The sequence below is a fragment of the Oratosquilla oratoria genome, chromosome 4 (assembly GCF_046742065.1).
Source record: "Oratosquilla oratoria isolate Oo_2021 chromosome 4, ASM4674206v1, whole genome shotgun sequence".
In the NCBI taxonomy this organism is placed as follows: domain Eukaryota; kingdom Metazoa; phylum Arthropoda; class Malacostraca; order Stomatopoda; family Squillidae; genus Oratosquilla; species Oratosquilla oratoria.
The window spans coordinates 79,384,507-79,412,006 of record NC_134780.1 but is presented as its reverse complement, the minus strand read 5'-3'; the positions used below and the strand labels follow the sequence as shown (position 1 = coordinate 79,412,006).

The window sequence follows — 27,500 nt, the reverse complement described above, 5'->3', positions numbered from 1 at the left end:
GGGCATTGTTGTTCAACCAGATATTGATTTATTCATATTTTAACCAATAACCAGCGCTTCTATCCTTGGAAACAATATCGCATCAAGAAGGTGCAGTCGGAGAGTTGACAAACGAGAGACAAGTATCAAAGGAAAAAGGAAATGTAAGCCTACGCTAGGAGGCGCTGAGTGGCTGCGGCCGAAGCCGTCACCTTTGCCCTATTATGCACTTTAGAGACTGTTGGCGCAGGTAACAGTCACTACTGGGAATCGGAGAGAAGTGCGAGGTTCGAACCCAGAATTGAGCGAATGCGGAAAGAAACTAGCAAAAAAATTAACAATGAGGAGCACTTTTTTTTAATGAAAATTAGTCTTGAATCATAGAATAAGACAACGCAACTCTGGGCCGTAGGGGTGTCACTAAAGTCCCTCGAATATCGACTACATCAAGCTTAAGGCGTTATTACACGGGGTTATTTTTCCTCCAGCATCCAATCCTAAGTCTAGACATTCAAGACATAAGCATTTAGGTCGCCGACATAGGGATTTTAGGTAAAGTCTCTGCCATTTTGAAGATTTATGTCTAGCTTTTGGGATCTTTTATAAATTCGGCCGCAGACACAAAGAGGAATGTAGCATCTGTATCTTCACCAGAATGTTCTTCCCCCAGACACTCTCAGACACTCCCAGACACTCCTAGACACTCCCTTTCCGGTGCTCCGGACAATACATAGAACACCCGGATGTATCGTAGCAATACAAATAGATCATTGCTGTTGTATTTACTAGTTGTATTTACCTAGTTGTATCTTACGGGAAGGGGAACATATTGTTCTCGTAATTTTTCTTGAACATAATGGAAGTATCGTATGTGCAAGTGTTAAGTTTTCAAGAACGAAATGTTATGTTTGCTATGTTCCTATATATCGTTGATAAGCTTTAAGTGCTTGCAGCGGGTACCCCACGAGCACAACACTCGTGTATTACTCGTCTCCGTCTAATGGTAGAAATTTGTGTTACAGTTCCACAAACACTGTTATTTTCATCCGTTGTGTGTTTGTGTTTATTTTTTCCTTCAGTTATTTTTGTTACATTTAAATCTTTATTAGTCAAAATTAATAATCCGCCACCCTGTTTATCCTTTCTATTTTTTGACCAGCAGTTGTATAAACCTTGTCCCACAGTGTTGGGTGGTGGAGTACACTTTAATTTAGTTTCCACTATTCCCATTATGTCTGTTTTTTCTAAGGCCAGATAATCATTTAATTAATTAATTCCTGAAGTTATTCCATCTATATTGGTATAAGCTATTTTTAATTTCCTTTCTCCTCGTCTTTTTCTGTCTTCTTTGTTTCCTTTTTCCTTATATAGCATTTTCTCAGCCTCAGGTCTACCACTCTCCAATTTTTTTTTTCGTTTTTTTTTTCATTCGCCTCTCTTCTAAGTTCTTTTTCTTTTTCTTCTTCACTCATTTCTTTCATCCATACATTCTTGTAATGTTCACTATTTGCTAATTTCATTGTTCTGGATAGTACTTTCTCGGCAATTGTTTGAGATCTAAGCTTTACTTTCAGTGGCCTGTATTGTTTTTCTGTAGAGTATCTGCCCATTCTATAGGTCTCCTCGATTTCCCTATCCAAACCTTGTCCTTCCGCTTGTAATTCTTTCAGAATTTCCTTAGCAATCTCTTTCTCCTCCTTTTCCCTCTGATATCTAGGTACATCATGCTTCTTTTTAATGCCATAGATTACAATGCATCTTTTTTTATCCAGTGTCCCTAAGTTGCCTTTCTCTTTAATTACTTGGATCACCGTTTCCTATGTATTTTCCTTGACCCGTTGCTCCATTATTTGTTTAAGGGATACTTTTTGACATTCCTGTTCAACTTTCCACTGTTTCTTTATTTCCTGTTGGTCATTTTCTTTGATTTTTTCTTCCACCTTTTCAGTCACTGCTTGCATTTGATCTTTTATCTCCCTTTTTAACGCCTCATTCCTATTTATATCTTCACTTTTCAACCTTTCATTTTCTCCCTTTAATTTATTTAATTCCCTTTTTAAGTCATCTGTCTCCTTATTATTCTCCTCATTGGCTTTCCTTAGCATAGCTACTTCTTTGTACATTATTTTATACTCACTTTTGAGCTCTATTAAATCATCCAAAATGTCATTAATATCTCTATTTCTCATTATATTTCTATACCTGGGTTCTCTATCCATTTCTAATCCTCTATGCATAATATTTCCTTCCCCTTCAAACCCCGAAAAAAATTCTTTCAAACCTTTGGTATTCCTTTGGTGTTTGAATAAGACACGTCTTCTTTCGAATGACACCAAGTGGAGTCTATTCGACTTTCTTCTGAGCATCTTTTTGCTGGTTCTTTGTCTCTGTGTTTCTTTGCTTCTTTCCATTTTTTATAAAAAAAAAAGAACAATGTGTGTGTGTGTGTTTGTGAAGGGTTGGGCATTCAAGGTGATCCACTTGGGGTCGTACCGGTTACTGGGTCCCCGGTAGTAAATTGGGGTTAGGATACTGGTGGACTTACTGGACGCCGCTTGCGATGGTGTCTGTTGAATTGTATCGTCTCTCATAGTTCCAGATTGAAAAAACCCTACGAGATGGGGACTTGCGAGTTTGTTTCCTGGATGCGATGTCGTAACTTACGACGCTACTTCCTTGATATGTATTTGAGAGAGAGAGAGAGAGAGAGAGAGAGAGAGAGAGAGAGAGAGGAGAGAGAGAGAGAGAGAGAGAGAGAGAGGGGGAGGGTCGCCTTCGACACCGTGGGAGCTTTGGATGATCAGAAAGATAATATTTTTTCCTTTGGAGTCATATTTCTACTCATAAAGAATAAAGAAAAAATAAAAAAAATACTGCTGGTAACTTATAATTTCTATTATTCCTGTGATCCGTTACTGCCCTCCTTAAATCTCTCCTCTGGCCACCTCCTCTAAGATTCTACATCTTCGGCGCCATTTTGCCCTTAGGGATAGAAGCGCCGATTATTATCGGCGACGAAGTACTAATACGAGATAAGATTGTGGGGGTGGAGGCGAGAGGACCTCCCTCGTCAAGATAAAGTGAACCAGAGAACCTCTCACGTAACTTCCCGAAGTCCATTTTTGACATCGAAGTCGCCGAAGAACGAGTTCGGCTGCAGGTGGGGTTGTTCCCTAAGTTGAGATTGTTGTTGTCGATGTTCGACTACAGCGAATTAAATCGGCTGCCGACAGAAACGCAACCTTCCCTCTCCCTATATAAGTGAGGTTCCTCTCTCGGTGGAGAGTTTTGAATTCTTCAGTTTTGTGGCTGACCCCAACACAAGGGGCAAAGGTGGCGGCTTTGGCTAAGTAAAATTTTATGAAGTCTTAAATTACACCCGATCGTTCCTTTTGTACAGTGAGGTTTAGTACAATGGTAACGTTCTTGCTTTGTGGCAAGCAGTCGTACATGCAAGAGTTCGAGTCCTAGTGGTGGAGGTCCTTTATATAAGTACATACATACTGAATACATATATATATATGTGTATATATATATATATGTATATATATATATATATATATATATATATATATATATATATAAGCCACAGTTCACTTTAATTCTAAGCCATCACCATCGAGAAACTCGAGGAGGCATACATGCAGAAATTGAAACGAGGTACAGCCAAGGACTCGAACCTCCGCTAGCACGTGGCAAGTGATAGTGCGTTTCAATTTCTGCATGTATGCCTCATCGAGTTTCTCGATATTGATGGCTTAGAATTAAGTGAATTGTGGTTGACAAATGTAAATCTATGCACTGGGACCCATTCAGTGTTACACACACACACACACACACACACACACACACACACACACACACACACACACACACACTGGACGGGATATCACGAACATAGCTCCCCTTCCCGTAAAATACCAGGTAAACACACACACACACACACACACACACACACATGTATATATATATATATATATATATATGTATATATATATATATATATATATATATATATGGGTGTGTGTGTGTGTGTGTGTGTGTGGTAGAGTGGTGAGTTTAAACGCCAAGAATCCGTTGAAGTTTTATTACTGACGTTTCGTCCAACTAGGACTTCTTCAGAAGTTCTAGTTGGACTCAACATATGTGTGTGTGTGTGTGTGTGTGTGTGTGTGTGTGTGTGTGTGTAATAAAAGATTAATCGTATGCGTGTCTGAGCACATATTTATTTCCGACCGATGGAAACACGTAGACGGAACCTCTCGAGCATATTTTTGTGTATTATAACAAGGTAGAACCACGCAGCACACTCTTGGATCGCCAGAAAATTCATTTCATCAGTAGAAAACAGAATTGATAAGCAGAAAATGAAAAAAAAAAAAATTAAAGCAAACAAGTTTTTCCCCCAATTACGTTCACAGACAGATGGATTGGATGCCGAATTGGCTTGTGTTTGTTCGGAGTCTGAACGAATGTTGAGGAAAATAAGACGAAGGTTTATGAAACTGAGCGCATTAAAACTGGAAATTAAAATTGTGCTGAGAATAATCTTGTCGCGAGTCTGGGATTGGTAAGAATACTGTAAATGCTCCGCAAGGGAGAGGCGCGTGCGCGCACACACACACACACACACACACACACACACACACACACACACACACACACACACACACACACACACACACACACACACACACACACACACACACACACACACACACTCGCTGGCACGGTTAGTAGAGTCACCGACTGTCACTATGACGGTCTGGGTTCGAATCCTGCCCAGGACTGAAATAATTTCAGTACCGCTGCGCTTTGAGTCGTTACTACCTCTCTTCCAGGAGGGAAACAGCTGTCGATCACGAGTCCAACACTTGATCCAAAGACCAAAATACACCCACTCACACACACACACACACACTCACACACACACACACACACTCACACACACACACACACACACACACACACACACACACACACACACACACACACACACACACACACACTGGAGTAGTGGTTAGCATCGTGACATCACGTCTGAAGTCCCGAGTTGTGCCTCACTAAGCAGTATCTCCACATTACCCACAATGATCGTGACGTGATGACGTCAATCATGGTATAATGGATAAAGTCTGTTACGCAAGGAAGGAAGAATTGACGGGAGACATTACTGTCAATTCTGTCCCGGTGCCCCTCTCGGAGTAGAGGAAGAACAAAGTACATAAAGTGGCCTCTACACGGTCACTAGTAGTGACATAATCTTGTAATAATAATAATGATAGTAATAATAATAATAATATACGGTTTATTGGGTATAGCAGCATTACTGCTGAAAATATAGAGCCTACAGAATTATAAGATTATAAAATGTAACAGGGAAAAGATGTTACAAGCATGTGCGTGTGTGTGTGTGCGTGTTGTGTAGAATATTGTTTCGTTTGAAGGTTGTATTTTACAGAATTGTGGCACATATTGGAATAATAAATAGCTGCAAGAGAATAAGTTCGGAACTAAAGGGGAGGACTGACTGCATCTGGGAAACATCCGGAAGTGACGTCAAAGCTTCGAAGGAACTCCGAACTCCTGACCCAATGGTCTTTTTTGTGTGTAATATTGATAGTAATAATGATACTACTACTACTACTGATAATAATGATAACAATCGATTTGTTAACAGTGATCCAATGTTACACTGACAGTATATCGTTTGTGCTAATTATAGGATTGAACTAAATTGAGTTAATAATACGTGCACTGTGGACGAAATCGCGTTGTTCTTGTAGCGGTCAGTCCTCGGCGCTCTGGTGAGCATTTGGCGAAGTGGGAGTTTGACGAAATGGGAATTTGGCAAAACATTTGGCGAAGTGGGAATTTGGCAAATTATTTGGCGAAATGTGAATTTGGGAAAACGGGAATTTGGCACAAGCATTTGGCGAAAGGGGAATGATTCACTCTTCCCCGAACCTCTTTCGGGGGGTTTGGATGTTGTGCTCAAGTCTGAAATTCACTTTTTCTTCCCCAGCGCTCAACACAGAGCGACGAGCTCCCGTCGGATCATCCCCCCCCCTCAAAAAAAAAAAAAAAAAAATCTACATTCTTATGGGCAGGACGGAAAGAAACCCCACTGCACACCTGCCTCATCCTTCTCCACCTCCTCCTCTTCCCTAGACGGATAATATTCACTCATTCAAGGCAAAATACAAAATACAACCTCGCTGTTGCTGGCACTCGAAGCGTCGCTATCGATCCACAGTGCCTGACCACCCCTCCCTCCCTTCCTCCCCTGCACGATGACCCTGATTCACATATTTTCTTCAGGTTAATGATAAACACTTTTATTACGGATGTGAGAGGGATTGGAGGGCGGACTCTGACCTGAAGGGGACCGCGATGGACCGTAACCCCTACATCATGACAAAATATATAGTTTCTTGTATCCCATATACGCTTACTGGAGACCACTTTAACACTAAATGAAATAACCAAACTTACACCAACTACCACTAGGTTTTAGCGTGTGGTCTCACTTATAAACCCGTGTCACACTAGGTCATCTTTTTCCAACCTTTTCCGACCATAGCACCCCCCTGTTGTCATGTCTAAGCAGTCCAGCACCCCTATCTTGTTATTAGAAGGATAAAATCAAAATGAAGTGTACTGCTTGATGATTTATTTTCTTGATTCCTTAGAACTGAAACAAATTGACAATATTGTTTGTAGAAGAAATAAGAACACCCTAGAAAAATAAAATAGCATGGAAAAAAGTCAAATATGCACAACTAGGTAATCAATGATACATATATCAATGTGGTTTTCGTGTGCATCACTTCCTAGCACCCCCTGGTTGGGAAAGGCAGCATTAGGTCATGGACCGCACGGTGAACACCTCTGGTCATAGAGTATTCCTATACATACATATACCAAAGGCTTTTTTCCCCTTACACGGGGGGTAGCCAAAAAGAAAAAGGCATAGAAACCACTCCCACCCATTCCATTTCCTATATATTCCACTCCCCTCCACCCTCCTCTTATCTTGGCACCTCCTGGATGACGGGTCATCCCTGCATCCTGTCCACTGCCCTGAAGTATTTCTACAGGTGAATAAAATCCCCTGGCGCCAACTACAACACATGACGTCATGAGTTGCATCAAATGGTTAGGCAGAGCAGGATTAACCCTATCGATGTTCAGGGACCTTCCCTCGGCTGAATAGAATTGCCTGGCGACAGGAAGAATATATAAAGTTGTGAATAACAGTAATCGTTGTTATGTTCCTGGCCGGAGATGGCGGACCTTGCTGCTCCACAGATCTGTGGTCAAGCTTCCAGGTCCTCAACTCTTGGTTCTTGTTCACATTAGAATTGGGGAAAGTCTTCGGGACGGGGCCTACCTGGAGATCCCACAGTGTAACCACTCTTGGGAGCGGCCACTTGGAGTCTCTCCAGAACCGGGGGAGGGGGGGGGCAACCGAAAGCTTCAGAGAGAGGAAGAAGCCATTCAGTTGTACAGAGCGGCGTTGCCACATTTAAGTGGGATCGGTGTTTAGTGTGCCTTACTCATGAAGGGGTCAGAGTAGAGGGAAACAGGAGTTAAAGGCTTTCTTTTGGATGATATGGGGATGTTAAAACACTCCCCCTTGTGTACTAGTACCCCATGCAACAGAACCACTTGTCTCGGATGCACGTTGCCTTAGTATGCCACACGGGATTGACAACTCCAAATATGGTGATCGGCACCAAATCCACGGGAAAGGACTTGACTCACAACAAATAATTATTTCTTAATCTTTGGGGCAGTTCCTATTAGGAGCACTCCGTCGGTCTTTACTTGTTGTTTGCTGGAGACTGTTGTTTACCAGCGCTTCTATCTTAAGGGACAGCCTGTCCTCCTTACCGGTTATTGGAACATGAATGAAAGGATTAAGTTAAGGTTGGGCTCACCCTTCCGAGGTGCTTGGGTTCTGGGGCATGATCACACAGGCGGAGATGGACAGGTCAGCTGGACAACACGACTGAAGACTTGGCGTGTGTAGCAGCACGGAGGAATGGCCTTTTCGATGTGTCAATTCAAGGCCTTCTGGTGTTATCAGCCGTCAGGCAGACCGGTTATCAGACTAGCAGGCAGTCTGCTGACTGACAGGGCAGTCTGATTATCATGTATCCAGCAGGCAGGACGATTATTTATGAGGCTCACAAGCAGGCAGGGCAGCAGGTAGGCTGGCAAACAGGCTAGCTATCAGGTCGACTGTCAGGTTAATAGGATACAAGAATGTTGCTAGGGTGATGAGATGACAGGCTGGCCACCAGATCAGCTGTCAGCAAACAGGTTGTTCTCAAGGGAGCGAGCCAGCCAGCAAGTAGGACACCGATGTGCAGGTTGATTTTCAGGGTAGCAAGTAGGCCGTTCGTTAGGGTATCAAGAAGGATCAAAAGCAGGCCAGCAAATACGCAGGTCGTTTTTAAAGTCAGCAGTGAAGCAGGCGAATGATGACCAAATATTTTTTAAGGTAGGCCAAGAACCAGGTGGGGTTTGGAAAGGTAACGCGTTGATTTGAAAGCAGGCCAGCAGGCTGACAGGTTACCGTGGAGACAAGCATGTAGATAAGTCAGCAGTTAGCAGGCAGGATCGCAGGTAAAGAGATAGGCTAGCGGATAAGCAGTCAGAGGGGCAGGTGGGGCAAGCAGGTACGCAGACCAGCAGGCAGGTAGGCAAACAAGCAGAGGAGCAGATAAGGTAGGCAGGCAAGCAGGCAAGCAAGCAAGCAAGCAAGCAAGCCTTCGCCCGCTCTACACGGATCGATTGACTACGTCATGTCGCTTTGCAAAGGCGGCGGCGGGAAACCGTTTGTTGGCGGAAATGGGGTTGACTGAGATTTGGACCTCCGACATCAACAAATGAGCTCTATTAACCGTTGGGGATGTATTGATCATCGCATGGTCGCGTGTCTATTAAAGGGGGCGGTTGAGAGCTCGGACAAGCAGTTGTGTCTGTACGGATTGGCTGTAGGCATAATGAGATTTGCATTTGAAACTTGTGAATCGTGATTCTCACTGAATGTTTTATGTTCATAATCACACACATACTGGCGCACAAATACGCTTTATCTCTACAATTGTGTGAATGGTAATATAAATATGAAGGAGAGGGATGAAAGGTCCAACTTCTTGCTAGTGATGGTACATAAGAACATAAGAATGGGGAAGGCTACAGGAGACTATATGGCCTACACTAGGCAGTTCATGTCCATCACTACCTATGATCCCTATCCATAGAGGTATTTAATCTTCTGTTAACAACCAATTGTTTCAACATTCACTGCATGGTTATGAACTTTATTCCATTCATTAACCCATTCAACTCCGATGACAAGATGTCTTGTCATTTGGTCAAATAAAACAAAAAATCATAAAACACCAAAATGTTTGATCAAACACCAGAAAAATATGACGTCAGTCCTCGCTTCGCTGCGAGCGAAGCGAGGATTGACGTCATATTTTTCTGGTGTTTGATCAAACATTTTGGTGTTTTATGATTTTTTTGTTTTATTTGACCAAATGACAAGACATCTTGTCATCGGAGTTGAATGGGTTAACCAGTCAGTTGGTAAACTAGTTCTTGCCTAGTTACTTCTTAAAACTAAATTTGTCCAGTTTAAATTCATTACTACAAGTCTTGTCCTGTTGTCTTGATATGATGATATAGCTTATACTTGGTAACCGAGTCAGTATTTCTAAAAATGAAAAATAATTTTGTAGAATTCCACACAGAATGTGAACCTAGAAGATATTTGTGTGTTAGAGATCCTACCACCACACTGGTATGAATAACTCCAGAATTTCAGAACACTGCAGAAGAGGAACCTCTAGTTTGAGACCTTTTGGTCCATAATGCAGCTAGTTGCAGCATGAATTTAAAATTATTTTCTCCATTAGGTGTTCATTGAAATGGATTTTGAAATTTGAAGTGTAGTGATAACAGACTGCAATAGTATGCTGTTGGCAATAATCAGTGGTTCTGTCCTCGGATACAGTATTACACTGAATTATTACAAACAAAAGAGGTGTTTAAGGAGAAATTTAAGGCAGGTACCAGAACAGAGTTGGGAGATAGGGTTGATGAAAGAGTATTGGAATGGTTTGGACACATGGAAAGAATGAGTGGAGAAAGATTAGTAAAAGAGGTGTGGAAGGCAGAGGTGGAGGGAGTGAATGTGAGGGGGTAACCAAGGATGAGATGGATGGATGGGGTAAAAGGGACATTGAGAAAAAGGGAAATGTCTGTTGAGGAAGGAAGGGAGAAGACAATAGGAGTGGAGAATAGTTGTGTATGGATGATGCTGTGATGCATGGTAGGGTGGGGGATAGGGGGATAAAGGAATATGTGTGAATGATATTTTGATGCAGCCCTGAGGGATTTCTTCTCGTCTTCTCTTTTTCTGCATGAGGGAATGCAGAGGGGGGTTGCTGATTAAATGAAGTGGCCTTGCAGTGCTGTGTCTTGCTGCATTGTTTCTGACCCAGTGTAGTGGGTGAGATGCAGGGATAACCCATCATCCAGGAGAAGCCAAGAAAAGAGGGAGGGAGGGGTGCTGAATGGGGGTGGAGTTATGTGGGGCTGAAATGGGTGGGAGTGGATTTATGCCTTTGACTTTGGCTACCTCCCTCATAAGGGTGAATAAGCCGTTGGTATATGTATGTGTGTATACCAGAACAGAGGGGTAGCTTGAGATAAAACTGATTTTCTCTTTTCTTTTCTTAAAGAGGAGACTTGTCTCCAGTTACAACTTTGTCACCATGTAAATGAAGTGGCTGGCCCCCTACTGTGGATGTGCTGTGCTTTGGTGCATTGGCTCTGAACTGGGCAGTGGGCAGGGGACTGGGATGACCCTTGATTCACAAGGAGCTAAAATAAAAGGGAAATAAGTAATGTATGGTAGTGGAATGGGTGGTGATGGGTACACGCTTTGGCTGGCTGTGTCTCCATTACTGAATAAGGGAAAAGAAGCTTATTGGTATATAGAATAGATAGATACATGTATTTGACACCCCATACAGGGGATGGATGTTGTAGATTCAGGTCTTTTTCTTGTGAATCACCACACATAGATTTACTCTTCTCATGCAGAATGCACATTGCACCCAGGATCTGTGCAAATGTTGCATGGACTACTTGCACATAAGGAGAGTGCTTTAGTGTTACCATCACATGCAACACAAAAACTTAACTCTTGCCTCCATTTACTTTGATTACTTTACTGATGCAATCACAGCACAGAAGACACAGCACCTCACACTATTATGCCCCACACTGACTAGTCCCAGACAACAATACATTGTTCTCTTCTCGTAAGTGCTGTATGGTCCTGCCTGGGGACTTGCCAGTTTTCTAGAAGCTGTGGGTCTTCTGCAAAAGAGACCAGGGGCAGTAGATTGATTGACAGATGACTTTACTTTGTGTCAGGATTAGGACACGCTGAAATGTGGCAACACTTAAAGTTGGCAACATTGCCCAGGGTCTACAGCACTTGGCTGTAGAAGCAAAGTGCTATCTATCCTCTTCCAAGTGATTGGAGGCCTCCAGATCCCCTGATTCTGGAGATATGGGTTCTCGGAGTAGTGGTTGCAACAGCTGGAGCTCCAGGCAGGCCTCGTCTGAACAACTTCGCAATTTTAATGATAACAGGAAGAGGGGCTGAGACCTGAGGATCTGCTGAGGGGTCTGTGGGGTAGTAGGGTTCATCTTCTTTGCCCTAAGAGCTACACCACAAGTCTGCATCCTTTACTGCATAAAGTAAAATGTTTATTGGTATAAAGTCTGTAATGAACCACATGCTGAAGGGGTTAAGTATCAGTTTCAGGTTCTTCTACAGGTATTACAGATATATGGGATAGGAGGAAAGCTGTTGAAAGCAGTCAAGTGTTTTTACGAGAGTAGTAGAGCTTGTAGTAGTGTATTTAGTGATGGAATGGGTGGGAATGATTTTATGCCTTTTCCTTTTTGGCTACCTCCCTTGTAAGGGGGAAAAAGCCTTGGTATATGTATGTATGTATGTATGTATGTAGTAGAGCTTGTGTTAGGATTAGAAATGGACAGAGTGAGTGATTTGAGGTAAAGGTGGGACTTAACCAGGGGTGTGCTATGTTGCCTTGGTTGTTCAATTTACAAAGGATTACAAAGGATTACAAAGGCAAAGCATGCCGACAGGAGACCTTTTGATCCATATCTAGGTCGGATGAAAAAAAAAAAAAAAAAAAAGTATTAATAATAAATTAAAACTATAATAATGTAAATAACAATTAAAACACATAAATAAATGCATTGGTATAGTTGAATAACAAACAAACAGGAAAATAGTAAATGATAATAAATTGACATATAACTAATAATAAATGAAAATCAGACAGACAAATTATACATGGATAGGGTGGTGCAAGAGTTAAATGCAAATGTAATGGGCCAGGAATTGGAGATGGTTATAGAAAATGGAGAAAATTGGGAGATAAGCCAGTTGTTTGCTTGTAGCAGGATGAGAGGAAGGATCAAGGAAATTAGTGATGGAGTTTGGGAAGGTGTGTGAAAGAAGGAAGTTGAAGATAAATGTGGGTAAAAGTAAGGTGATGAGATGTACAAGGGGAGAATATGGCACAAAATTGGAAGTGAGTATTAAAGGAAAGAGGCTGGAAGAACTGTATAATTTTAGATTCTTAGGTGTGAATGTGATGGGAGAGGGAGTAGTAGAGGTAGAATGTAGATTGAGAGAAGTAAATACCTTGGGGGATTAGTGTAATGGGAAATAGACATTTGGACCCAGTGCAGTGTATGAGATGCAGGAATAACCTGTCATCCAGGAGCCAAGATAAGAGGGAGGGGGTGAATGGGAATGGAGTATGTGGGGATAGAATGGGTGGGAGTGGATTTATGCCTTTGCTTTTGGCTACCTCTCTTGTAAGGAGGAAAAAGCTTTTGGTATATGTATGTATGCATAATATGTATACAGTCTTGCTCCCCCACTGATGCATATTCATTACAAAGGAATCTGTTTACCTGTAGTCACCTCAGTTTATACCCCTCAGAATTTTATTGCAAGCTAACATCCGTTATAAAAAATATATATATATATATATATATAATATTTCCACATTAGGGGAAGGGGAGGGAGGGTAGTCATGTAAGTGAAGTGGACCTGCTGTGCATATAATTTGCCTTGCTGCATTGCTTCTGACCTGGGCTGGGCAATGGACGGGAGACAAGGACATTTCATCCACAAGAACCTAGGGTAAGAGGGAAACAAAGGTGGCGGATAGGAGCGGAATGGGTATGTACCTTTGACTTGGCTACCTCTCTTACAAGGGGGAAGAAGCCTTTGGTATATAGGTAGAATAAAAATCATAGTTTTTCTTCCGTTAATAGAATCATTTTAAAATCCTTGTGTCTCATTCATTTTGAAAGTTAATCTTCGTTTGAATACATTGTTTTGATTGGCCAGTCCCTAAACTGAAGACATGTGGTTTTTAGCTTCAACGATATTAGTCAAATATGACATTATAATGAAGGTATAAAGCTATCTTAATTGGAAAGATGATTAAGTTTATGATTTGGTTCAATATCACAAACTACCCCCCCTCACAGATAGGGCTGGGACAGTTCCATCTAATGGAGGACATTTTGAAGCAGAAAATTTAATACAATATGACTGTATTGTGAACATATTTTTATAAAGGTACCACAGCCCAGGAAGCTCGCTGGAGGAGTGGGTTAGGGCGTCATTACTTGCGGCGAACGTCGAGGAGATGGCAGTTCGAATCCTACCACCGGTGAAGTTGAACCAAGGGCATTATGGTTCATTAAATTCCATGCTACAAAGTCCTCTGTGAGGGGCACCGTCCTAGCCTTCTGATAGGAGGGAATTTGTGATGTTAAACCATATCATTATCATCACTGCCCTGGGTCAGAAGCAGCGTCAACCCAGCAAGCAGATATAGCTTACATAACACCTTTTTAGAGAAAACGGAGTGTAAGATACTTAGGAATGCTAGTGAGTCCTGAACATAAATCCAGGAAACTGCATCAATGCCAGGAAGAGTTAACAGAGCATTAGGTTTCATAGCTAAGATGGTTACAAATAAAAGTGCAGAGATAGTTATCGAACTCTATCTGGCGTTAGACCCATCCTTGACAATACGGTACAATTTTGGTCACTATTCTATAGAATGGATATTAATTCACTAGAATCAGTTTAGAGGAGAATGATGAAGATGATACATGGGCTCAGAAATTTACCTTATGAGGACAGGTTTGGGCATCTTAATTTACACTCTCTGAAAAGAGGCAGAGTTTAGGGTGATCTAATAGAGGTGTTCAAATGGATCAAGGGCTTTAACAAGGGTGATGCAGACAAGGACATCATACTAAGACAACATGGTAGGGCTGTCAGTAATGGATCTAACTTGGACACATGTAGATTTAACCTTTTTAATACGAGTCAAATTCTCGCGGGCAGCATTAGTTGCCTTATGTACAATGATACGCCACAACACTTGCATTATAGAATATGAACTTACAGTTACTCATTCTCTTTCACTCTTAATATCAATGATTGATTTAGTTTAATGCAGTGGTTCTTAACCTTTTTCACTGCCTGTACCCCTTAGCATCTGTAAAAAAAATTCTTGTACCCCCCATCCAATTTAAATACAATGCAAACATGTAAAGGATAGTGATACAAACCTTACTTTGCTTTCTCATGGAAAATATACAGATGTGGAAGGCAGATGTGGAGGGAGTGAACATGAGGGGACGTCCTAGGATGAGGTGGATGGATGGGGTGAAGGGGGCTTTGGGGAAGAGGGCAATGTCTGTTGAGGAAGGAAGGGAGAGGACGGAAGACAGAGGTGAGTGGAGAATGGTTGTATATGGATGATGTTGTGACTGCATGAGGAGGAATGGGCGGGGGGGGGGTGGGGGGGGTAGTATGTGTGAGTAAATTTTGACGCAGCCCGAAGGGATTTCTCCCCGTCCTCGCCTTATATGCAAAGGGGGACGGAGAGGGGGGGTCGCCAATTAAATGAAGCGGCCTTGCTGTGGATGTGCTGTGTCTTGCGACACTGCTTCTGACCCAGGGCGGTGGGCAGGGTGCAGGGATGACCCGTCATCCAGGAGGTGCTCAGATGAGAGGAAGGGTGGGAGGGGTGTGGAGGGTATTTAGGGATGAAATGGGTGGGAGTGTTTTTATGCCTTTCCCTTTTTGGCTACCTCCCTTGGAAGGGGGAAAAAGCCTTGGTATATGTATGTACCATTGCACTGGCTATCTTGTCTCGTACCCCCAGATTCAAGGTTTCGTACCCCTTGGGGGTACAGGTACCCCAGGTTAAGAACCACTGGTTTAATGTCACAAAACTCCCCCTTTCAGAAGGCTAGGACTGTGCCCCTTACAGCGGACCTTGTAGCGTGGAACTTAATGAGCCATATCCTTAGTTCAACTTCACCAGTGGCAGGGTTCAAATCATCATCATCTTGCCCTTCAACACAAGTAATGACGCCCTAACCCATAATAACTATAAAAAAAATATGGTCAGGCCAGTTCACAGAATATGGGGGTCACTCAACTACAATTACAAAATAAATATAATCAAGACATAGACGCTAGCATCCTCATATACCAACTCGTACCTTATGATGCCTACATAGGTGTCATCATATGGAAGGGCTTAAGAAGGAAATAAGCAAGAACTAGTTTACCAATTGTGTGGTTGACAAATGGGAAATGACTTAGTAACCATGTGGTGATTGCTGAAAATATCAGCTTTTTTAAGAGAAGGTCAGACAACTTTACGAATGGGCATGATAGGTGGTAATGAACATGGAACTGCCTACTGTAGGCCTTATGGTCTTTTGCAGTCTCCTTTATCTTTATATTATAGAGATGAAAATGTTTGCTGGAAATGTGTACATTTGAACATTGTGTGTGTGAAGTATATACATACATATATATACCAAAGGCTTTTTCCCCCTTACAAGGGAGGTAGTAAAAAAACAAAGGCATAAAATCCACTCCCACCCACCCTCTTATCTTGGCTCCTCCTGGATGATGGGTCATCCCCTGCCCTGGGTCAGAAGCAGTGTCATAAGACACAGCACATCCACAGCAAGTATATGGTTTGTATTTTTGAACAGTGTAGGTCACAGTAGAAGTATATCAGTAGGCATACAGTAACAGCAGATAAGGTTAAGGTCAGTGGCTCTTGAGTGATAAGGAGAATGAGAACAGCAAGGTTGGTTTGTGATAAGAAGCATTAAGAATCTGGAATGTGTATTCTAAAATATGCTGTACTACTGGTGCACTGGATTTTATCTCCAATGACTATAAGTGACTACCACTTGCACTGGCTGGCCATGTACATAGGGCACAGATAGTCTTAGCTGTAACTAAATAGGCAGAATGGGATTATATTACAAGACATTAGACAAATTATTTTTTATTATTTATTCAACATCGGCAGTACCTGTAAATATAGACCTGGACGCTGTGAGTCTCCTGCAAGAGATCTGGGGCAGTGGATTGATTGAATGATTGTCTAATATGGTCCTGCTCTTTGAGTGCAGCTCACACAGGAATGTTGTCTCAAATTTTGCTCCTTTGAAGAAACAAATTTGACGTCTCTGGTCTAGAGTTTGCCACTAAAATGTCTGTACAGAGAAAGCAAATGAAAACTGAATGTGTTAAAAAAAAGTGCAAGTAAAGATTTTGTCAGCAATAATCAGTGTTTTTATTCTAGGAGACAATATGATGATAAAAATGTGGAGTCATAGAGATGGTAAAGGACGGATTTAAGGAAGGCAGTGGAAAGGACGGACAGCAGTTCGATGCCATAAAAGAATGAAGCATAACTGGTCTGTAGTGAAGTTAGTAAAATTCCTGAAACACTGATTGAATAAAAGTTATGTAGTCAGTACCCCAGACAGGGAAGTGCAAGTAAAGAATTCTGCCAATAGTAACAATAATTTTTGCTTCAAGTTTCATACATACATATATCAAGGGCCTTTTCCCCCTTACAAGAGAGGTAGCCAAAGTCAAAAGGTGTAAATCCATTTCATCTCCACATACTCCACTCCTATTCACCACCCCTCCCTCCCTCTTTTCTTGGCTCATCCCTGCATCTCGGCCACTGCTCCAGGTCAGAAACAATGCAGCAAGACAACTTCATTTAATCAGTGACAACCCCCCTCTCTCTCTGTCCCCTCACTGATCTCGTCGGGCTGGATCAAAATATTGTTCACACATACTTCCTAACCCTCCCTCCCCAACCCATTTCCTTCCATCCATGACAGCATTATCCATACACAACCATTCTACACTCACCATATCTTTTCTTCTCTCTTCCTTCCCCAATAGACATCCTCCTCTTTCCCAATGCCCCATCCATCAATCTCATCCCTGGTTGCCCTCTAATGTTTACTCCATCCACCTCTACTTTCCACACTTATTTTACTAATCTTTTATTCACTTGTTCTTTCCATGTCTAAACCATCCCAATACTCTTTCATCAACCCTATCTTCCAACTCCTTTTCCATCCCTGCTCTCCTCCTCACCTTCTTGTTTCAGTGGGTGAAAAGTCACAACCCCACAGTGGCTGGCAATGGTCCCCAGGCATTCCCATAAATCTCTATGGGAAGAAATTTTAGACTGGTGTTTGTTGTGTTAGTGTGGGAAAGTTTCTGTGTCTCTGGCGTATAGTAGTAGGAGGAAGAAAGGAGTTCCTGGATGACAGGTCTCCTCATGTGAAAAGGTCAAGTACGTAAGTCAAATTTGATAGAAATATTGGACCCTTCCGGAGATAGTGTTATAGGGGCATCTCTAGAAGGAAATGAGGATGCTGAAGAATTTCAAAGAGAGATAGCTGGGAAATGATTCCGACATCCATCTTGCAGGGCTGGATTCAGACAATATGAAATAAAGTTCATTCTGGTGTGTGAGGAGAGTATACAAACTACCCTCAAGTATGCATACACAGCCTGTTATCTGTGACCAAGGACATAAGAGAAACTAGACAATATGAAATAAAACCTAAGAATGATGGCAGATCATACCATCAAAAATAAAGTCTGATTCATGTAACAGTGTATAAAAATGATTGGAACAGCAAGAGCCCATGAACTCACACATCCATTGTAATCACATCACACAACACATCCTGTAGTGCAGAAGAGTCCATTCCTGCATACCAGAATTAACCATCAGTACTCAACAACACATCCTTAAAAGAATGCAAGACCCACAAAATACAAGAGAAACATTATAATCAATCTATGGTTGGCTCAAGCTTTGTCTCCGGTGCTTGGCCTTCAAGCCAAAAATTCCATAAATCAATCAACCTCAAGTTTCATTGACTGGAAACCCACAGCTACTGGTAGTGACCCTTGGGAAGAAACGTTGGACTGATGTGTACATTGTATTAATGTGGGGACTGTTTCTTTACAACCACACAAATGAAACAGGATCAACACAGGATTAGCTTGGAAACTGAGAACATCTATACAACATATATACATATACCAAAGGATTTTTCCCCCTTATAAGGGAGGTAGCCAAAAGACAAAGGCATAAAAACCACTCCCACCCATTCCATCCCTATCACACTCCCCTTCCCTCCACCCTATCTTAACATTGCCCATCCCAACATTAATAGTAGACAGCATTATAAACATTTTCAAAGTAATCTGTAGGCCCATATTGGGTTGTTGCTTTGTGTCTTCTGCAAAAGAACAAAGTACATTGTGTGGTCAGAGGGTGACCATAATAAATTAGGTAAAAAATATTCAAGCAAGGTGCCTTTTAGATTTTTCTTGTCAGTTAAATTCTTCTGAAGGGCAAATTTCCTCTAGATTAGGTACTTGGTGTAGATTTATGTGGCTAATTGAACAGGCATATTGGAAAATAACTGATGGCAATCATATAAGTCAGTAAGCTTAGTGGGAAATATGCCTGTTCAGTTATTGAGATTGTAATATAACTAGTCAGGTTCAAGAAAACTCGTACTTTAAAACAAATTGAAAATCAGCATTGCAATATTACTTTTCGTTTAAGTCGCTGAGCAGTTATGATATTGGATGTTATGTGACCAAACACGTTCAGATACAGTTAAGCATCACATATGCAAGAAACTAGAGGAACCATTTAAAATAGATTCTTGTTGGATCTAGATATATAATATTCTATATGTGATGACAAATGTTACTTGTACTTGAGGAAATAAACAAATGGTGTCCAAGTGGTTTTCTAGAGAGCTCCAGCAACACTACTCCTCCGTTGATGATTTTTTGATCATTAGAAAAGGAAGAAATATGAGCAGTAAGGTTTAAGGGGTTTTAGGAGACAGAATTGACATTCAGGAAGGAGCTGGTGTCCTTGATCACATTCTGTTGCTTTGGGTTTCAAGTAATGTATTGCTGTTCATGTTGAATGAATATGGAACAGTTGAAGATATGGCATCTGTAGTTAAGCAAATTTTTGTGTTTGTACTTCTTGATTGGTTAATCATACATACATATACCAAAGGCTTTTACCCCCTTACACAGGGGGGCGATTGGTTAATGATAATGTGAATAGAGATGACCAAGTGTGACTATATCATATTTCCTTAATGGATGAATAATTTTTTTCTTTGCTGAATTAGCTTTGGTTCTTAGGCCTTTCTACAGAAGCAATGTTGCATTACTTTTGATCCAAGAAGTGTACAGGGAGACAGGGATGACCCTTCAATCATGAAGTACAAAGAGAAAATTATGGTAACCTGTATGTGGTGGTCCTGGTAGATGGATAGCAAAGCTAGCTAGTCTAAACCCATCAGCCCTCTCAACTCCATTTGAAGCTAGGGGCTAGCATTTGGTCTCTGTACTGAGCCTAAGAGTTCTCTTCATCAACTACAACTATTTCTTACACCTTTTCACACATGGAAAACTGACAACTGGCAGCTGCTGTCCTTTCCCCAACACTTCAACTGGTGACACAGTAGAAACAGTTCCACATTGGTACAACACAAGACACAATCTAAAGTTTCTTTCCAGAGAGATCTGAGGGAGGTTTTGAGGAATGTTGCCAGCCAATGTGGAGCTGTGGGTTTTCCATTTAGTGAAACTTGAGGCAAAAATTGATTAATTGAAGTGCTAAGATGGGAGGGGCGATGAATGCATTTTTGATGGGTGTAGAGTGGGTTTATGCCATGAGTCGTCCACTCCCATTATAAGGAGATGAAGGCCTTTTGGTACATGTGTATGTATGGTCTCATGTGATTTGTATGTGTATTCTTGTGAGTACTTGTTATGGGGGACCAGGAGAGGCAGATAATGTTACATATAACAAAGACATTATGATACCACTGCTTCGGGTACACACGGTATATTTTGAACAGGGAAGAGAGTAAAAATTGGAGGAGTGAATGGAGGGAAAGTGTGAATAGATGAAAGTATAACAAGGCCCAAAGGAATGTTCTCGTGACCTACTTTATTTTTGAGTAGATGAGGAGGGAGAAAGGGGAGGTGGGGGGGAGTGTCGTCATCTGGTGAAATAGTGTTGGTAATCCAGCCCCAGCAATCAGGTCCTGATGTATTTACCTAACTCTATTATACATAAAGGGTGTAACACTTGTTGAGCCCTGTCTCCTACTTTCCAGTTTGCCATAGGTAGTCTCAAATTCATATACAGTTTCAACTTAGTCTATATCTTTGATTTCAAATTATCATATTCAAGATTTGAACTCCTGTATTGTTCCAAAACATGAATTCAAAACCAAATGGAAGATTTGTGGAAGAGCTTCAAAGCTTTTGGCCCAAGCAAGACAACCCATCATTCTTGAAAGATAGTTGAATAGGTTTTGTTTATGATGTTGGTGTGCTTTGACTAAGCAACTCTACTTGTGACGGGGATGGAACATCATCATAATTCCTGATGTGCTGCTAGATTTTGAAGCAATGCACCTAGGGCACAACTCTACACTGATGTGATATAGAGAAGAAAAAATATTATTGAAGTAAATACATGGAGTACCTGGAAAGTGAAGATTTTGTTGCAAGATTCCATTGAGCCTTCCAAAGAAAGGATCTATACTACAGTTTGTGTATTTCAATTGTAACTTATAATGCAACAAGCTTTCTAGTATTGTTTTCATGTGACCAAACTCTGCAGGAATAGATTTAAAATTTGAACAATTATTAATCTTCTCACTTTTTTGTTTAGAGTTAGCTTATCAAAATATGAAAAAATATATAAAAATGGGATTTTCAGAGTAGGAATCAATGAGACCCCTCTGTCTATTATAGATTTATTAACAAAATCATACCATTATATGTACAGTCAATTCACACAGGATTTGTGGGAGGGCAACAAGGCAACAGACTAGAACTTCCATCTATCAATCAAAAACTTGGCCGTGCTTATACTTCCCTCGCATAGGTTTTGGTAATGGTACAAGACCTGGACACGGGAGTTGTCCTGGGACTTCACAGATGCACTGCCGAGAGCAGCCCCAACCAAAATTAGCTGGATTATCCTTACTTTCACGTTCTCTCTCTTCCTCTGCTAAGGTTTTGTCAGACTTGCAGACAATTTTAACGATGTGGTCGTAGATCTCCTTTGTTGACTTTGAGTCAATATCCACGAGGACTTCTTCGCCATCTTCTAAGTATATTCGGATGAATGGAGTTGGAGTTAGATTCTTGAAGGATACAACCTGCAAATTCAACAATAATTTAACTGGCAAATTTAACATATCCCTGCAAAAATGTAATAAGATTAACCACATATTCCATGTAAGACATTACTGTATATTTTATCAAACATAATTTTTACATGGTAGGATTGACAAAGTGCCATTTTTGTTGAGAGGATTGACCACTATTTTTTCATGAAACATATGTATTTCTCCCTATTCTAACCTCACCTATCCTAAAAGCATGTGCAGGGATAGACATACATCTTGCAAACTGGACATCCATAACACTGCTTTGGTGGTGGGTAGCAGGAAGGTTGTGGGAATTATTTTTTCACTATTCCTTAACTACTTCAGTAAAAGTCAAATTCACAGGCACAGCATCAGCAGTCATATGTATGGTTCATCATACTACTCGCATTACAAAATATAAAGTCACTACTGTATTACTCATTCTCTTTTATGGGAGGCGTACCAATGGAGATGCACTTGCCCTATGCAGATGCATTTGACACATATGCTACTATCTATTTACCATCGGCAGGTAGAAGTTTTTTTGTGTCAAATGCGTCTGCATAGGGCAAGTGCGTCTCCATTGGTACGCCTCCCCTACTCTGAGTGATAACAAACATAAAATGTGATAAAACCAGTTCACAGAATCCGGGGGTAACTCATGTACAAATACGAAAAATATTTAATAATCAAGATGACAATGCTGGCATTCCCATGTACCCACTCGTGCCTCATGATGCCTATGTAGGCATCACTGTACTGAAGTAGTTAACTTAAATTTGTGGGAAAAATTTTTACTAATAAAAGTTGTTGCAAAAAATATACAAATTGCTGTGTGAGCTGACGAGACAAAACGGCAGTTAATGGGGAGGTTGCGGAAATTACTTTTTCACCATCCCTTAACCTCTTCAGTATGAGTCAAATTTGTGCGCATCGCATTGGATGCCTAATGTATGATGTATCATACTACTCGTAATATATAGTCACTGCTGTATTACCTGTTCTTTTTCACTCTAAGAAATAATAAACACAGAAAACGTGATCAAACCAGTTGACAGAATTCAGTGGTAACTCAGCTACAACTACAAATTAAGTATAATCAAGATGCCTATGCCAGCATTCTTGTATACCCTTTTGCGCCTATTGACACATATAACATAGGCATCATGATCATCGCATTGAAGAGGTTAATATTAATTTCCACAAGAACTGTTACTTAGAAATTAGAAAAGTTATTGTCATAATGTAATGCAAAAAATATACAAATTGCTGTGCAAACAGGAGAAATGAAACTTCACAAATATACTGCTGTGTTTAGCATGGGAGAGGTGGGAAACAAAATCAGACTGCCATATTTATTTATCATTTTACGCTGTACTCTGGAATGTTTACCCTTTCCTTTAGCAGTCGGGTATCTCATTTGAATATGATATCATCATTAATCATGGCTGACAATGGTAAGAAAAAGTATGATAAGAATCCTCATTCTCTAAAAGTTGGGATGGATAATTATAATAATAATCTGGATACAGAAAGAGTATTATAATAATAATCATCTAATACAAAATTTACATACCATCTAATAAAACTGCCAGTATATGGAATTACCTGTACGCCTGGATTCTTGTATTGCAATTGCGGAAAATGCCAGAAAACAAAGTCACGTGCACCGTCATGATGTTCTCCGTAGGTGTTGTAGTTGATTGAGAAAATTTTGACACTGTCTTTGAACTCCAGCCGGGACGATTTCAGGTACTGAAGAGTGCGTCGAATCGGCGCTTTACCTTTCATGAACGGCATGTTGGTGTGCTTCTGTAGACTTTGATGTGCTTTAAATTATATATAAGAATAACACTAGTCCTTGATTCCATACAGTATCAATACATTTACGATGAGCTGGTTGACACGAGCGCACCCGACGAAGGATGTAAACACACTCAGCTGCTGGTAAAGGAACTGCGCATCGATAAGCGCACGGTCGCTGGAGTTGCCGTTCTCTCTTGCGTAGAATCGTTTCCGTTTTCTTTGGTACAGTGGAGGTCATCTTTAACTTTTAGCTTATCGGAAATGTAGATATGAATGAAATAACTATTTGCAATTACCAGTAGTTATTTTATTTACATTTTCATCATATATTCAAGTTTCACTGGTATTGATTTTTTTTATTGTATTTGTGTTATTTCTTATATTTTCGATAAGCTTTTATATTCGAGGACAACGGGGGAGGGGGGTTCCCATGAAGGTAAATGGACGAAGTCAATTGGCAGTCGGAAAAATATTTAAACTACTGTCCGGTACGGAAGCGGTTAAGTGCCTCAGCATTTGTGATGGATTCTATTTTAATTGTATGAATTTTTTATTCATTTTTATTTTCTACTTGATGTTTTGTTTATTTTCTGTTTTATTTATTTAATTTCCTTTTATTAATCTTTTATTTTATTTGCATAATGTTTTATTCTATTTCCCATTTTATTTCTATTCGATTTTATTTATTTCATTTTTATCTTATTCTCTTTCATTGAGTGGTTGTTTCTATGTATTTCCTGATGAAACATGCAATGTGATGGAGTCATCTTTATAGACGACGACATTATTGATCGAGTTCAGGATTAACCCAGTTCTATATAACTGAAGAAAATCAAATGACAACAGTCAGAAACAAATTAGAAAAAATAAATTTTAATCATGAAAGGGTGAACCAACTTTATTAAACAATAATTGTACTAGGTGCTCTCAAGATACGCATTCACTCCTTGTCCTCCTCTTCTTCCTCCTCATCCTCAAGCTCATCCTCATCCTCCTCTTCCTCTTCCTCCTCCACCTCTTCGTGCTGTTACTCCTTCTCTTCTTCCACTTCCTCCTCCTCTTCCTCTTCCTCCACTTCCTCCTCCACCACCTCTTCTTCCTCGCCCATCTCCTCCTGCTCCTACTCCTCATCTTCCTCCATCTCTTCTTCCACTTCCTCCTTCTCCTACTCCTCCACCTCCTCCTCCTCCTCTTTCTCCTCCTCTTTTTCCTCTATCTCCTCCTCCTCCTTTTCTTCCTCCTCTTCCTTCTCTGCCTCCTTACCCTTTTCCTTTTTCTCTTCCGTTTTTTTATCCTTCTCCTCCTCCTCTTCCTCCTTCACCTCCTCCTCTCTCTTCTCCACCTCCTCCTCCTCCATCTCCTCCTCCTCCACCTCTTTCTCCTTCACCTCTTCTTCCTCATCTATCTCCTTCTCCTCCTCTTCCTCCATACCCTTCTCCATTTTCTCCTCCACCTTCTTTTCCTTCTTCTCATCCTTCTCCGCCTCCTTTTCCTTCTTCTCTTCCTCCTCCGCCTCCTTTTCCTCCTCCCTTTTTTTCCTTCGCCTCATCTTCGTCCCCCTCTTATCCGCCTCCACCTCCTCATCTAGTTTGTATTTATGAGTTCCTTCGCTAGCAAGGGTCTAGATTCATCGTCGTCATTAGAGAGGATATGCCGGGAGGTGGGGGGATGGGGGGATGTCGTCTCACTTACAAGCCGACGCCATTTAACCCCCCTCCCCTACCCCCCCCACACGGTCTCCCCCCCGGGCACCCTTCTCTCCCCCCCTCCCCCCATGCATGCAGTCACCTTTCCCCATTCCAAACATCCCTCGACAGAATCGGTCGACTTGTTCCAGCCACAAGGCACCGAGGTGGGGGGGGGGGTTGAAGGGGTTGTCTGTTATGTAGATCACCCTGTGGGTGGAATAGGTCGACATCGAAGAGGCATTCCCTTGCCTGAGTCGACAATCTCGAACTCGAAGTTTGTTCGTAACTGACCTGGACTGAGTCTCAAGGAACAGTTGCTGGTTTGATACGAAAATAATTCTCCGAAGACACTCGATACCAGGAACTACCTCAATGTCATCCAGTAAGCCCCCCCACACACACCTGAAGCTCGAGTCCCGGTGGTTTCGTCCCCCTGGGCAGTGACTTGAGGTCTGCAACCGGGACCTCGAATGACTCGGCACAGCGTCATCGACGAAGACAAGGTCAGTGACCTGAGTGATGTCGATGGGATGCTCCGCAGTGACACTGATCGACAGCTCTGTTCGTGCAGATGTTGGATAGTGTCTGGGTGAGAGGACGCTTCCATATTGCCTCACTTCTGAATGATCAGGAGAAAAAGAAAAAGACGGACACGTTTCCCCCACGACTGAAAACATTCTCTCCCGGAGTATAAGAACGTAACAAAGAACATGAGAATGAAGGAGACTGCAAAGAGACCATAAGGCCTACACAAGGCAGCTCCATATCCATCATCACCTGTCATCCCCAGCTCCATATCCATCACCACTTGTCATCCCCATTCATATAAACCAGACATCAAGTCATTGATTCTCACAGGAACCCCCACGGGTCCCCAGAAGGTCCGCGGAGGCTCCGACGATCCTCTCATTATTTTTTTCCTAATCAATTGGCCATGAACCTCTGTTCAAATCGACCTCTGGTGGTAGTATTTATAGTCAGATTTATGCAATCAGTATTTGAGGGACTCTAGTGCCATCCCTACGGACCAGAGGCACGTAGCATTTATGTGAAGATTTGTACTATATTATATATATATGTATATATATATATATATATATATATATATGTATATATATATATATATACTGTATATATATATATATATACGTATATATATATACATACATATAAATATATATATATATATATATATATATATATATATATATATATATGCGCGTGTGTGAGATTCACCATGGTCTTGAATCACGTGTTGGACTCGTGATCGACAGCTATTACCATCCCGGATGAGAGCTCAGAGCTCATATATGACCGATCTATGGGTAATACTGTGACCTTAGACACACACACACACACACACACACACACACACACACACACACACACACACACACACACACACACACACACACACACACACACACCCAACTCCCCGCCCACGAAAGTTGGAGTAACAACTCACAGCGCAGCGATACTGAAATTATTTCAGCCCTGGGCGGGATTCGAACACGGACCGCCGTAGTGGCGGCCGCAAAAGCTACCATTGCGCCATCGAGTCGTGTGTTTGTGCGTTTATTTAATTGTAATTTATATGTTTGTAGGGTCCCGTCTCTTTGCTTCTGCCGGTGAAAGTTGAATTTAGATATATATACAGTATGCATGCACCTTTATTCGCCCTCTCCCCTGTAGGCTAGTGTAGACTCACACTTCGATGGATGTTTTAGATAGCAAACCCTCTCGCTCTCTTTCTCTCTCTCTTTCGCTCTTCCCTTTTCTCTTTAATCCGATGTGCCCACGAACACAACATAAATACTTCGAAAATCACGCATAAATGGTGCCAGGACCGACAGAGCGGTAGATCGAAGAGGAGGAGGAGAAGGAAGAGGAGGAGGAGGAGGAGGAGGAAGAGAGCGTGCTTGCTCACCTGGCACTGGCCAGTGCCAACCCCATCCGCGCTTCCTCCAGGCGCGTTTTCCGTTCTCCGAGTGCCACTCAGGCACGACGTCTTCGTCGGGTGGGTCGTGGTCGGCGTCCGGCGGCGTCGAACGGACACAACGGTCCTAACGGACTTTAACGGTCATTCTTGTTCGTCCGTCGGCGGCGGCGGTGGTCGTCGGTCTCCTGCTCATGTTTTCCAGTCTGCAAGTATTATCACATTTTGTTAAATTTCGTTTAATACTCTTATTACCGTTGCTATTTCTCCCTGTCGCCGTCACGTCCAGTCGATGTGGTTTGTGCTCCTTGGCCAAGGATGGGCTGGTTTGGGACTCATGGAGGTGGTCCTTGTTGGAAGCTCCCGTCTTG

The 27,500-nt window shown here is 41.6% G+C and overlaps 2 protein-coding genes across 2 annotated transcripts in view; one reads left to right on the top strand and one right to left on the bottom strand.

Moving 5' to 3' along the window:
- LOC143024941 (uncharacterized) overlaps nt 1-27,500 on the top strand; it is a 208,071-nt gene that overhangs the window by 64,836 nt on the left and 115,735 nt on the right. The gene's annotated exons all lie outside the window — the stretch shown is intronic.
- On the bottom strand, nt 21,287-23,649 carry mRpS25 (mitochondrial ribosomal protein S25). Its single transcript, XM_076184446.1, has 2 exons — nt 23,308-23,649; nt 21,287-21,708 (listed from the first exon to the last, which is right to left on the bottom strand). The coding sequence occupies exons 1-2, from the start codon at nt 23,497-23,499 to the stop codon at nt 21,391-21,393; spliced, it is 510 nt and encodes a 169-aa protein (XP_076040561.1). The 5' UTR covers nt 23,500-23,649; the 3' UTR covers nt 21,287-21,390.

Excerpts from the sequence above, each read along its gene's own strand:
- mRpS25 (XM_076184446.1), bottom strand. The coding sequence starts at position 23,499 with ATGCCGTTCATGAAAGGTAAAGCGCCGATTCGACGCACTCTTCAGTAC. Across the intron at positions 21,709-23,307 it reads ACAAGAATCCAGGCGTACAG|GTTGTATCCTTCAAGAATCT; the intron begins GTAATTCCATAT and ends TTGAATTTGCAG.